Below are 14,380 nucleotides of genomic sequence, written 5' to 3' on the forward strand. Positions count from 1 at the left end.
ACTGCCCTTGATCCTTGTCCATTGATTCTATTTTTGCAAAACCTAGTTCTGAGCACAGTGTTTTTAAGTTCAGCAACATCGTATTTTTCAGTTAGCTCCATCGTTTCCAAACGTGCCTGGATCTAATTTTTTTCCTAGCGGTTGGTGTGTCCTGGCAGGTTTTTTCCCTGGGGCTGGTGCCAAGGACAAGGCCAGGCTGAGCTCTCAGCACCCGCAGGACTCCTTGGCACTCCGGCTCCACCCGCGAGGGTGTGACCACTCTTGCCTTCCCCATGTCCCTTTTATTTCCATGGTGGGGAGCAGGGCCGGTGAGGGTTGGGGGGCAAATAAACTGAGGATGCCTTGAGATCCTGAGGGCTGGGTCTTAAAAATCCAACCCCACTCTGTTCTCAGAGGAGTGGAGAGAGTCCTTTGCTGCAAAGAAGGTCCTGGATTTGTTGCATTTGCCCAAATAGAGCAGCAAGCCCCGCTGGCCCTATTTTCAGTACATATCCCGAGTCCAGCCACCTTTCATCATCTCCACCGCTGCCCTCCGCGGCCAAGCCACTGCCTCTTGTCTGGATTATGTTAACTCCTCACGGGTCTCCCTGCTGCTGCTTTTGCCTAGTACAGCCTCTTCTCCAGAATGAAAGCAGCGGGGGGATCCCTTTCAAACCTAAGTTGGTTCATGTCGCCCTCCAAATGGGCCCATATGGTCTCCGGGTCCTGCCTGTTTCCTCTGTCTCCATCTCCGCCCACCCTTCCCTCTCCCGCGTGCTCCCACCATGGAGCTCTCCTCGTTGTTTCTGTTGCACACAAAGCGTGCTCCTGCCTCGGGGCCTCGGCACTCACCGTTCCCTCCCCCTCGAACCTCTTCTTCCAGATCTTCTTTCTCACATGTCCTTTCCAGCATCACCTCCTCAGGCCTCCCCTGAGCACCTCATCTAAATACACCACACCACCATTCTAGCCCTTCAGTCTACTTTGCTTTTCTTCAAAACAATTACCACTGTTTGGCATTATATTACATATGGCTTTTTTTACCCTACATTTTTCTACATTTTCATATTTCCTACATTTTCATATTCTATATTTTCTACATTTTGTATTTCGTAGCACAGTGTCCAGCACCTAGAAGTGCTTAATAAACATTTGTTGAATAAATAAGCCGGGTGCGGTGGCTAGTGCCTGTAATCCCAGCACTTTGGGAGGCCGAGGCAGGTGGATCACTTGAGTCCAGGAGTTCCAGACCAGCCTGGACAACATGGTGAAACCCCTATCTCTACTAAAAATACAATCATTAGCTGGGTGTGTTGGTGCATGCCTATAATCCCAGCTACTTGGGAGGCTGAGGTGTAAGGATCTCTTGAGCCCGGGAGGCTGTAGTGAGCTATGATTGTGCCATTGCACTCCAGCCTAAGCAACAGAGTGAGACCCTGTCTCAAAAATAATAATAATAATAAATAAATGAGTACCTTATTTAGTTCAATAAAGCCTCAGAAACCCTCTGAGTATCAATTTCCTCAGATAGTTGGTTGTGAGAATATTCATTTATTTAGAAATTAAATTTAATAATTTTTAAAACTTTTTGTTTTGAAATAATCTTATACATCCAGAAAAGTTGCAAATACAGTAAAATAATCCCCATATACCCTTTACCATTGTTCCTAAATGTTAACATTTTACCATGTTTCCTTCATCAGTCTCTCTTTGTATATGTACATACTATTGTTAAGTTTCTTTTTGAATAGGTAATGTATACAGATAGTACACAACATAAAATACATTAAAAGTAAACAGTGAAACATAAATCTGCCCCCTCCTCCATCCGAACACTTCTATCCAGCCCAAATCTGACTAGTTTCTTGTATATCCTGTCAGAAATATTCTATGCATTTACAAACATATATGAATGTGTGTGCTTATCTATTTTTTTCTTTTTTTGAGACAGGGCCTCATTCTGCCACCCAGGCTGGAGTGCAGTGGTGCAATCACGGCTCACTGCAGCCTTGACCTCCAGGGCTCAGGCGATCCTCCCACCTTAGCTTCCCAAGTAGCTGGTACTACAGACATGCGCCACCACGCCTGGCTAATTTTGTTTATTTTTTATAGAGACAAGGTTTCACCTTGTTGCCCAGGCTGGTCTTTAACTCCTGGGCTCAAGCAATCTGCCTGTCTCAGCCTCCAAAAGTGCTAGGATTACAGGTGTGAGCCACCTCACCTGGCCTGTATTAGTCCATTTTCACACTGCTATAGAGAAATACCGGAAACTGGGTAATTTACAAAGGAAAGAGATTTAATTGACTCACAGTTCCATATGGCTGGGGAGGCCTCAGGAGACTTACAATCATGGCGGAAGGTGAGGGGAAGCAAGGACCTTCTTCACATGGCAGCAGGGGAGGAAAGTATATAAGCACAGGAAAAACTGCCATTTATAAAACCATCAGCTCTCTTGAGAATTCACTCACTGTTACGAGAACAGCATGGGGGAAACTGCCCCCATAATCCAATCACTTCCTTCCTTTGACACATAGGGAGTATAATTCAAGATGAGATTTGGGTGACGACATAAAACTTAACTATATCACGGCCCTTATCTATTGCATATATTTCATACACACACATACACTTTTTTCTTCATAAAAAGCACACTATCCTCACTGTTCTGCACCTTACTTTTTTCATATGACACAATATCTTGAAGGTCATTCCATATCAGTCCACCTGGATCTTTCTCATTTTCTTCACGGTGCAGAGTATGCCAATGTTCGGATGTATCAGAGCTCATTTAACCAGCTCCCTACTGATGGAAATTTAGATCATTTCCAATCCTTTGCTACTACAGACAATACTGTAATGAGTATCCTTCCATACTGTCATATTGTATATCATCTGTGGAATCAATGACTGAAAGTGAGATTGCTGGGTAGAAAGATTTTTGCATTTTAAATGTTGACAGATATTATACACTTCTTTTCATAAAAGTTGTACCAGTTTATATTCCTGCCAATAATGTGTGAATGTGTTTCCTACATCCTTTATGATATAATATATCACTTTTTGGATCTTACTAATTGAATAGCTGAAAATGATGTCTCAGTGTAGTTTTATTTTTTATTTTTACCCTCATCTTCTTTGTGATGGTACGTAGTTTTATCTTTTATTTCTCTTATTATGTTTTTATAAACAGAAATGTTTACTTTTATAAATATTTTTCATATGTTTAAATCCATTGATATTTATTTTTTCATGAATTGTTTATTCACATATGGTGCCAATTTCTCTAATGCATTATTGGTCTTTCATTGATCTGTAGGAGTTCTTTACAGAGGGAGGAAATTAACTTATTTTCTATGATATGTAAGTATTTTTTCAGAGTTTGCTTTTTGACTTATCAGTGGTGACCTTTTTTTGCCATTCAGTTTTATTTATTTTTAAAAAGTTTCCATATGGTTGAATGGCTCAATATTTTCTTTTGTGGCTTCTAATGCTTTGTGATATATCTGGAAAGGCCTTGCCTAATCCAAGATTATTTAAAAATTATCCCATGATCTCTTTCTTCCTTTTTTTCTTCTTTCTCTTCTTCTTCTTCTTCCTCCTCCTCCTCCTCCTTCTTCTTCTCCTTCTTTATTATTATTATTTTTTAATAGAGACGGGGTCTCACTATGTTGTCCAGACTGGTCTTGAATTCCTGGGCTCAGGCGATCCTCCTGCCTCACCCTCTCAAAGTGCTGGGATTACAGGCATGAGCCACCACACCCAGCCTATCCCATGACAGATCTATCTTTCCTTCCTTCCTTCCTTCCTCTTTCTTTCTTTCTTTCTCTTTCTTTCTTTCTTAGTTTCTTTCTTCTTTCTTTCTTTTTTCTTTCTTCTCTTTCTTTCTCTCTCTTCCTTCTTCCTTCCTTCCTCCCTCCCTCCCTTCCTTCCTTCCCTCCTTCCTTCCTTTTCTTTCCTTCCTTCTTCTGCAACCATGGCAAATGAACTATGCCATGATTTCTTATGGCATTTGTTCAAACATACAGAAAAGCAGAAGAACATAATGAGCCTGCGGTACCCTCATTAACTCCAGCAGGGATCAGAACAGGGCCAGAGCCAGTCTTGTTTCATCTATGTCCTACCTATTCTCCCCACTCTTCAATAATTTTGAAGTAAATCCCAAACAACATATAATTATGTGATTTTGATTTTTAAAATGCTTATGTCTTTTATCCATCTGGAATGCTTTTAGAGTTAGAGCTCTTTGTTTTTTGCAGATACCTAGCCCATTCTCCCAACATAATTTATTGAATAAACCATCTCTTCTCCAATGATTTGAAATGGTACCTTTATGATACACTAAATTCCCACAAATATTTGAGTCTATTTCTGTCCCACAAATATTTGAGTCTATTTCATTATTCTGTTCCACTGATTCATCTGTCTATAGTCATGCTCCAATTCCACACTGTTCTGATGGTTGTAGCTCTACAATGTATTTTGGTATCAGACTAGATTGTTTCCTAAAAGATGGTTTAGATATAAAGCCTCCCCTGAGGCTCAAAGACACTGTCTGAGAGTGAGGGCCTGAAGTGGGGCAGGATGGGCAGTTCTCCCAGGGCATCCCATACACTTAGCTTCAGCCACGGCTGTGCCCATCAACCTGCTGCTGTCTGGGATAAGGCATTGCCTTGGCAACCAGAGACTGAGGCCCAGTCCTGGCTGTGCCACTAAGGGCTGGATGATCTTGAGCAGTCCATCTCACTCTTTGGAGCCTCTGCTTAGGAGGGCCTCCCTGCCAGCTCCAGCATTCTCCACTTCAAGACACCAATCAGGGCAGGGATGCCTGGGGGTGCCAGGCAAAATTGTGAAAGGGCCGCCAGTGGTCGCTTCCACAGGAAGTCCTGTAGATGAGCACAGGAGATTGGCTCGCTGGGGAACGGAAAGGGAGATTAAGCAAGACAAGACTGTTAACAGTTCTAGAGCTCGTGGGCTCCGCAGGGCAGCAGTCACCCCACCACCAGGTCCCAGAGCCCAGGGCTGTGTGTTCCACTGGGAGCCTTTGAGAGGTAGGAGCCATCCCAAGGTTGCAATGCTTCTTTTTCTTTGGAAGGATGAGGATGGGGGAGGGAGCTGGGGTCCCTGTTTAACTTCTATGTCAAGGGTGCAAAAGGCAGAGCCCTCTTTTCTCCTGCATTTGGAGCTCTCTGCATGGTCTAAGGGAGGGGATGGGAAAGCACTTGGGCAAGAGGCTGGGGTACATCACTACCCGTAAATGGCTGTGTGACCTAGGGCAAGTCACCTGGTTTCTCAGAGCCTCAGTTTCTCTGTTAGTTAGGAGAGGAGGAGTGAGGATAAGTAGACTGGAACAAGACACTAGGTGGTCTCTCAGGCCCACTGACTTGGACCACTGGGGTTTAGCGACTGTGGCTATTATTTACAGCTATTGAAGCCAGCCAAGTGGAGAGCAGACCCAGTTCTGAGCGCCCTTTGGTGAGACAGTGATGGACACCCGGAGGCCCCAGGCAGGGCCCATGCCAGGTTGTAATCTGCTGCTGCCCCACCCCACTCTTCTTCTCTGGCTTCCACTTCCTGGTGGGCAGCCTGTGGTGCCTGCTGCCTAACAGAATACCACGGTGGTAGTGGATTCCCGCAGGTGCTTGGGAGTGGGATTCATTTGCTCTCATGTTTGGCTTCAAGTTTTATGCGATTTCTTAGGTGAGGGATGTGGGGAGAGGTGGTCATGCTGAGGGGCTATATGTGTGTCCTAGCCATGAAGGGGTCCCCCACTCTTAAGGATGTGAGGCATGAGGATGCACTAAGGGGAGAGTGGTGGAGGAGAAGGGCGCTGGCAGGGTGGCCCTGCCAGCTGACTCGGAGGGATGTGTGTGCTGGGCGACGGCATTTGCACATGCAGAATGGAATGATGGAATGGCCGTGAGGGGTGCTGTGTCTGACTGAGAGGCTGATGGTGAGGGATTGGAGGGTGAGGATGATGGCCAAGGAGGGTGTGTGTGCGTGCACGTTTGCATGTGTACATTTGTGGATTGACTGAAGGATGTCTCTGAGGGACCAGGCCTGGCCTACAAGGGACAGAGACTGTTTTTAGGGTGTGCTGTCAGGCCGTGGGGGTGCTGTCAGGGATCTGAATGTGAAGGCACGAGGGGTGAGTGCACCATCCCACCTGATGGTGACAAGTGACTGATTTTGAGGTGGCGATGGCTGGAGGGCACCTGCTGCCTTCCTGCCCCAGGCCACCTGACAGGCAAGGAGCGGGCGGCTGAGTACCCCTCCTGGGAGAGAAGGATTGACTGGCAGAGAGGGCAGATGCTGAGGAGGGGCAGGCGAGGTGTCTGGAAGGTGCTATTTTCTTAAAAAATGCCAGGGGACTGCTGGAAATGGGCTGTGGAGGTGCAGCTTGGCTAGGAACTTCCAGAAAGGAATGTCAGGAATGCCACATGTCCTAGGATGTGGCTGCAGGGAATTTCTTCCAGGATTCTAACTTCCTACACCTGTGGGAGCCCGGCAGGCTGCAATGTGACACTCACATCACAGTGGACTTTGCTTCTGGAGGCTTCTGCACAGGGAATCTTATCTTGCTCCCTTGGCCGTGTTAGCTCCATTGCCGGAAGTACACGAGACACTGGGCGTCACCACAGGAGCCAAGCCTGTCAATGCCCACCCCGTTCCAAAGCCCTTGTCCCACTCAGGGCTACTCCACTGGGCGTTTGTCATCCCCAGAGGGGCCTTCTGCCCAGGGAAGAGCCACCTCTGTAGCCTTGGGGAAGTCCATCCCATGACCAACCAGAAGAGCAGAGTCTGCTGTAGTTCTACCACTGACATCATGGCTTGGGCAGGTCACTCTGCCTCTTGGAACCTCCCTCAGTTTCCTCATCTGTCAAATGGGATCAATTGTATCTGCATGGAACCTGGCTTTTATGTGCCTCAAATAGAATTCACCTTTATCAATGTCATCACCACTGTTGTCATTGCTACCTTTACCTGGTAGTCACTGATACCAAGCGCACTCCTAAGTGCTTTATGTGGATCATATATTCAGCAAATATTTGCAGAGTACCAACTGTGTGCCAAGCGCTGTTCTAGGCTCTTGGGATAGAACAGAGAACAGAATGGTCAACTCCCTACTCACGTGAGGCCTCTATTTCAGCATGAGGAGAAGGAAAATTTACAACAAAAACGAGCAAAAGGCTCTCTATTCTGGGAACGTGACAAGTGCTAAGAGAAAGTGAAGCTGGAAAGGGAGGTGGGCCATGCTGGGGAATGGGAACTGATGTTTCAACTTTAATTATCTTGCCTAATCCTCGCAGCCTCCCCGTGGGAGAGATATTAGTCCTAAGTTTCCAGTGAGGAAACTCAGGCACAGAGATGCTGATTGACTTCCCTAAGGTTGCACAGCCCATGGGCAGCAGAGCTGGGAGAAGCAGAGGTCTGTCTGACTTCACAGCAATGGGACTGGAAGTCACTTTCTCTTGTGAGCCTCCTTTTCTGCATCTCCAGGTCACGAGAGTGGGACTGACCCTCATAGTACTGAGGCTCAGTGAGTCTTTCTTTTAATTTTACTTTTTAATTTTTTTGAGACAGAATCTCACTCTGTCGCCCAGGCTGGAGTGCAGTGGTGAATCATAGCTCACTGCAGTTTTGACCTCCTGGGCTCAAGGGATCCTCCCATCTCAGCCTCCCAAGTAGCTAGGACTACAGGCACCCCACCATGCCCAGCTAGTTTTATTTTATTTTGTAGAGACAGGGTCTTGCTATGTTGCCCAGGCTGGTCCTGAACTCCTGGGCTCAAGTGATCCTCTCGCCTCAGCCTCCCAAAGTACTGGGATTACAGGCCACCATGCCCAGCTTATTTTGTTGTTGTTGTTTTGTTTATTAATCCCCTTCTATTCTACAGGGAGTCTTTCTTTGAGTGTAACCTGCAAGGCTGGAACTGCCAGGCGAAACCTCATTAGCCACTGAAGAAGGGTCATAGGCCCATGGAAGGAGGGGGCTCCCCTCTTAGGGGGATGGGGAATGGAGATAGATGGTGTCTTTCTAGGTGTGGAAGGCCTCTAGGCCCAAGAAGGGGTATCTATGTGGTCACTGTTTCCATGGGGCAACATGGGGTGAATTAGGGGTGAGAGATACCGGGTGAAGGCCAGTTAGATTAGCATGGGGACTTCCCTATTCTAACCCTTAGAATCTTATTCCTCATTCTTGGCTTTTTTGCCTCCCTGCTTTTTATTAGAAAGACTTTTTTTGAGACAGTGTCTCACTCTGTTGCCTAGGCTAGAGTGCAGTGGTGCAATCTTGGCTCACTGCAACCTCTGCCTCTTGGGCTCAAGTGATTGTCCCACCTCAACCTCCCTAATAGCTAGAACTTCAAGCACACGCCACCATGCCTGGCTAATTTTTTGTTTTTGATAGAGATGGAGTTTCATCATGTTGCCCAGGCTGGTCTCAAACTCCTGGCTTCAAGTAATCCACCCGCCTTGGCCTCCCAAAGTGTTAGGATTAGAGGTGTGAGCCACTGTGTCTGGCCGTGATATTTTCTGAGTCTATTCAGTTGTCTGTTAGAACATTCCACATTCTAGGGGACCATGAATCAGCAGAGGAAGTGGGTTGAGAGCCCAGTACATATCCTAAGCAGGGTTGGGCACTATGAGGGCATCAGGGTTAAGTATCATCTCTCCTGCCCTGGAGCTCACTGCTAAGCTATGTCACCTCCCCCAGGAAGCCCTCTCTGACACCCTGATCAGTGAGTTGCTCCTTTTTCAGTGCTCTCCCAGCACCTGACACACAGGTATGCTACCCCTTCTGTGCTGCACTGTAATTATGTTTGTGTCTCCTGCATGAGGCTGTGAGGGCCCCTAGGGGAGAACAGGAGTTAGTCACACCTCTACCTGCAGGGCCAGGGACTCTGCTGGGGTGTACAAGGTGTGTCCTGCACAAGGATGCCCAGCCAAGGGGGTGCATGGGGACTGGAATCCAGCCCACATTCCACTTGTCAAACCATGAGCCCTGGCACTGGGCTATGTCTGCCAGCAGGAAATACCTTTTCCTAATTCACTTAAAGGAAACATATGGATTGCAGCGGGCCTGCTTAGCACTGTACCGGCATTCAGTTGGTGCTTGGTAAATGGTTGTTGCTTATGTGCATGATAGAGGGTGGGAAGGGTTGGGGCAGATGAAAGTCTTCAGAAGAGGTGTGCTGGTGACTATTCTTTGGTGGGGGCAGGAGACCTGATTCATGGCATTTGCTGATTCCCATGGTGCCAATACTCCCACAGTGGCTGATGCCAAGCTGCTGAGATAGGAAGGGGTGTGCACAGTCAGCCCTCACAAGCCCCTAATAGTGGACTCCAGCTCACCACTGCGGTTTTACATTTATGATCTTAAAACTTCATCTGAAACAGACTTTGAAGGGGGGGGAGAGAGAGAGAGAGAGAGAGTGTACTTCTGTTTGAAGTTTGGGGCCTCCTAAGGATGAGAGATTGCTTCATCCAAGTTCTGTGCAACCTGTGCCGTTCCCCTTGGGAAGCTTGCCCAAGGGGAGGCCGTGGAATGACCCCCTGGAATGAGCCCATGAGGCCTAAAGCAGAGCCCTCTAACCACTCCACCCAGCCTGTCTGTGGCCTTCGGCCTCAACAGAGAATACCCAGGGGAGATATCTATTCCATCTCCTGGGCATGAGCCTTACTATTCTGCCTCGATTCCTTCACACACACTGTTTACTGCTTCCAAATCCTACATGCCTCCTGCAGAACCTGCACAAGCCCCACCACTTGCAGGAAGCTGCCCTGTCTGTCTGGACATCAAGTCCTTCTCATCCCATAGCTTTATGGGCCCCAGACTTGTTCCCACAAAGCAGGCTCAGACTTTATCCCTTCCAAACCACAGCCTCTCTTTTCCTCACCCCAGGGGCCTCACCTGGATGAATCCCCAACCATCAAAATCCTTATCAATTGACTGAACTAAGACATTCAGTGACAGGTGAATGAACAATGAATTTGACACCCCTTACTTGAGCACCTGACATGTGCTAAGGGGTGGGGAGCAGTATGGACCTAGGTAAACAGTGATATCCACAGCTGGGGCAGCATGGGACCTGCCTTAGTCTGTTTTGTACTACCGCAGATACCATAGCATGGGAAATTTACATAGAACAGAAATTTATTTCCTCATCCTTCTGGAGGCTAGAAAGTTCAAGATTAAGGAGGTAGAATCTGGCGTGGGCCTTCTTGTGGTGTCTTCCCATGGTGGAAGGCAGAAGGACGACAGGGAGCACGAGGGTCTGAGTCCATCTTTTAACAGGGAACTCATTTTTACAATAATGGCATTCATCCATTCATGAGGATCGTGCCCCCATGACCCAAACAATTCCCATCAGGCCCCATCGCCCAACACTGCTTCACTGGGGATCAAGTTTCCAACACATGAACTTTGGGGAACACATTCAAACCATAGCAGGGTTGCAGACAAGGGGGCACTGAGCCCAGCTTGAATGCAGGGGTGACTGCAGGGAAGGCTTCTTGGAGGAGGCAGCCTGTAAGGTGAGGAAGCAAAAGGTATTAACTATGTAAGGGAGTGAGAGAGTTGAGGAGTTTGGGGCAAAGGGAGCAGGGTGGGAGGGAATCAGGAATTCCAGGAACCATGAGTGGTTCAGTGGTGTTGCCATGGACCCCAAGGGCACAGGGGTGGGGTGGATGAAGCTGAGGCCATGTCATGTGGGGCCCTAAGAGCCGCATAGGGGTGCTACTGATTCCATGCTGCGTGTGTCGAAGGACTAGAGACATGGTGCTGGAGAGAAAAGGCTGGAGGAGAGGTGAGGCTGACAGGGGAGGAGGTGTCGGTGGAGGGATCCCTGACACAGCTGAGATGAGTTAATGAGCAAGAAGAGTCATCAGAGAGATGGCTCAGAAGCTGCTTATGGCCCTTCAGACAGCTAGATCCTGGAAAACCCTGTGTAACCACCCTCCAGGTCAAAACACGAGATAGATTCTGCGTGCGGTGAATAGGATATATTCTCTAATGGTCGGAGGAGACTTTGATAGTTGAGTAGTAGCCTGAAGAGATGAGGGCAGGTGGGTAGCTTGGAGAAGGGCATTCCAGGTAGAGAGAACTTAGAAAGGGCAAAGGCGTTGAGCAGAATGGACGAGAGGCCATGAGGCGGCTGGGCGACGAGGTCAGAGGACCCGGCGGGACACCATCAGGCCGGGCTTTGGCAGCCACAGTGGATTTTCTTCCAAGGGTGATGGGAGCCAGGGGAGGGTTTTGAGCCATGAGAGGGCGTGACTGTCCAGCAGCCCGGTGCCCCTCACTCCTCTGTCCCCAGGGCCAACGCACCATGGAGACTGGACAGAGAACGTCTCGAAAAGTCCGGAAGCTGGGCTCCAACCGGCGGCGGCAGACAAGAGAGCCAGCTGATGGTGAAGACGCTGCAGTAGCCCCAGAGCCAGAGTCTTGGTACTCTCAGGCAGCGGCAGAACTGCAGGCCTTCTTCCAGGACTGTGGTGCCAAGGAGAGGGGCTTTGTCACCCGCGAGGACCTGGCGGTGAGCCCAAGACCCCCATTTGAATGCTGAATCCCTTTTCCTCAGCTCCTGACACCCCCTCTCCCCCATCACAGGAAGGCAGGGCTTGCTGCCCCTGCCCCTTTCTCTCATTTAGAGCTCTCAGAAAACGCTAGGGATGTGTTTATACTAATGTGAAAATGACAGGTAAGGCTTTATGTGTTGCCCTTTTCCAGAAACATTTGTCTTTTAACCAGTGAAAGTACTTTAAGCCAAAGAAGTAATTTGCAAATGGTATAATTTTAGGCTCATTAAGCAAGGACATTTATCTTGGGAAGCAGTCAGAGCCCTGGAAATCAAACCATGTCAATGACTGTAAACTTCAATGAAACATAAGATCAGCCATGGTTGTGTGTCCCCATAAAGAGTCTTAGGGTGGCCAGGTGTTGTGGTTCATGCCTGTAATCCCAGCACTTTGGGAGGCCAAGGCGGGCAGATCACTTGAGGTCAGGAGTTCGAGACCAGCCTGGCCAACATGGTGAAACCCCGTCTCTACTAAAAATACAAAAATTAGCCAGGCATGGTGGTGGGTGCCTGTAATCCCAGCTACTTGGGAGGCTGAAGCATGAGAATTGCTTGAGCCTGAGGAAGTGGAGGTTGCAGTGAGCCAAGATCACACCACTACACTCCAGCCTGGGTGACTCCATCTCAAAAAAAAAAAAAAAAAGAATGAGGGAACCAGTAAGATGTTATGACTGGTTCAAAGAGCGTTTGAGAAGCCAGCAATTTGACAGAAAAGTATTAGGATAAAATTACGGAGTTCAATTCTTAAAATGGCTAATATCTAACAGGCCATCAATCTTTCAGGCTATCTGTTCTACTAGTAACTTCAGTAATTTTGGGGATTTTCGTGAAAGGTAAACAATGTGTTGTGCTAGCATTCTTTTTGCCTCATATCCAAGTTCCAAGTTTCAGATTTCCTCCCTCCCTCCCTCCCTCCCTCCCTCCCTCCCTCCCTCCCTCCCTCCCTCCCTTCCTTCCTTCCTTCTCAGCTCGATCTCAGAGGCACGATCTCAGCTCACTGCAAACCTCTGCCTCCCAGGTTCAAGCGATTCTCCTGCTTCAGCCTCCCGAGTAGCTGGGATTACCTGCACCCACTACCACGCCTGGCTAGTTTTTGTATGTTTAGTAGAGACGGGGTTTCACCATGTTGGTCAGGCTGGTCTCGAGCTCCTGACTTCAGGTGATCCACCTGCCTCAGCCTCCCAAAGTGCTGGGATTACAGGCATGAGCCACCGCGCCCGGCCAGATAATTTTTCTGTGATCATAGATAATCTCCAAAATTTTCTTGATGTATAAAAGGCTGCTGTCATTACATTGGCTTATTTCCATAGGAGCAACAAGGATGTAATTAAATGTGAGTCTCTTTGAATTTGCCCTACAAATAGAGACAGTATTGAGACATTTTAGCTTCTGTCTGGATGCTTTCATACAGAATCTTATGTATGAAATTTGGATTTATGTTGGATTTTTTTTTTTTTTTTTAAGAGATAGGATCTCACTCTGTTACCCAGGATGGAGTGCAGTGGTGCAATCATAGCTCACTGCAACCTCAAGCTCCTGGGCTGAAGCAATCCTCTCACCTCAGGCTCCCAAGTAGCTAGGACTAAAGGCACAGGCCACTACGCCTGGCTGATTCTTAAATTTTTTATAAAGGTGAGGTCTTGCTATGTTGCCCAAGCTGTTGTCTAACTTCTGGCCTCAAGCAATCCCCCCACCTCAGGTTCCACACCCGCTGAGATTATAGGTGTGAGCTGCCATGCCCAGGCTGGTTGGACTTTTAAAAATCTGTAGTTTGTTGTTCTATTGAGTGGCCAACTGTTCCAGTTTTCCAAGGACTAATGGGGTACCTGGGATGTGGGACTTCGAGTGCTAAAATTGGAAAGTCCTGGGCAAACTAGGATGAGTTGGTTACCCAACTTCTGTCCTAAGGCTAGAAAAGGAATCCCAAGATATTCTCTTCACCAGATGTCACTTGCATCACCTGTAAATTTAAATGGCTTCCTGTCTTCTTGAGGTCCCTGATTTTTCTAAGGTCCCTCTTCTGCCAGGAAGCAATCCCTGTGGTTCCAGGCCAGCTTCCTGGTAGGGTTTTGCAGGGAGTGGCTCCATGAGCATTCCTTATAGTAGGCTTGTCACACCTGATTAAACGAGGGCATCCCATAAAAAGACACTCCAGGTAAGGCCTTGATTGCACAATTGATTTATCCAATTATATCTCGATAAAAAAGGAGGACAGATTCTGTTGAACCTGTGCAAATAATTATATTGCCATAGAAAGTAAGGAGAGTCTGTAAAAGTAATTTTTTTTTTTTTTTTTTGAGACAGGGTCTTGCTCTTTCACCTAGGCTGGAGTGCAGTGGTGCGATCTTGGCTCATTGCAACCTCCACCTCCTGGGTTCAAGTGATCCCCTCGCCTCAGCCTCTTGAGTAGCTGGGACTACAGGCCTGCGCCACCATGCCCAGCTGATGTTTTGTATTTTTTATAGAGGCAGGGTTGCGGGTTTCTCCATGTTGCCCGGGCTTAAAATTATTGGTTTCTGAATTGTGAGGGGGTCAGTGAGATTCAGATACCACTTGAAATGTTGAATTTCAGTTTACAAAAGTATAATCTGGCAGGGCATGGTGGCTTACGCCTGTAATCTCAGCATTTCGGGAGGCTGAGGTGGGCAGATCACCTGAGATTAGGAGTTCCTGACTAGCCTGGCCAACATGGTGAAACCCCATCTCTACTAAAAATACAAAAATTAGCCAGGCATGGTGGCTATTTTCTGTATTCCTAGCTACTTGGGAGGCTGTAATGTGTGTCTGTAATCCTAGCTACTTGGGAGGCTGAGGCAGGAAAATCAC

General features: G+C 47.6%; 1 protein-coding gene across 2 annotated transcripts in view; it reads left to right on the forward strand.

Annotated features, from left to right (window-relative positions):
* Window positions 1-4,606: 4,606 nt before the first annotated feature.
* The window catches only part of RAB44 (RAB44, member RAS oncogene family), a 35,632-nt gene continuing 25,858 nt past the window's right edge, over window positions 4,607-14,380 (forward strand). The window contains exons 1-2 of one of the 2 annotated variants that reach the window (XM_057302487.2): window positions 4,607-5,027; window positions 11,294-11,512. In XM_057302487.2, the coding sequence (XP_057158470.2) occupies window positions 11,306-11,512 (207 nt within the window). In that variant the 5' untranslated portion in view covers window positions 4,607-5,027; window positions 11,294-11,305. Of the gene's footprint in view, window positions 5,028-10,763; window positions 11,513-14,380 lie in introns of those variants that run through there. The other variant, XM_034961982.3, reaches the window with a different exon arrangement.

Source organism: Pan paniscus, chromosome 5, assembly GCF_029289425.2.
Source record: "Pan paniscus chromosome 5, NHGRI_mPanPan1-v2.0_pri, whole genome shotgun sequence".
Lineage (NCBI taxonomy): Eukaryota > Metazoa > Chordata > Mammalia > Primates > Hominidae > Pan > Pan paniscus.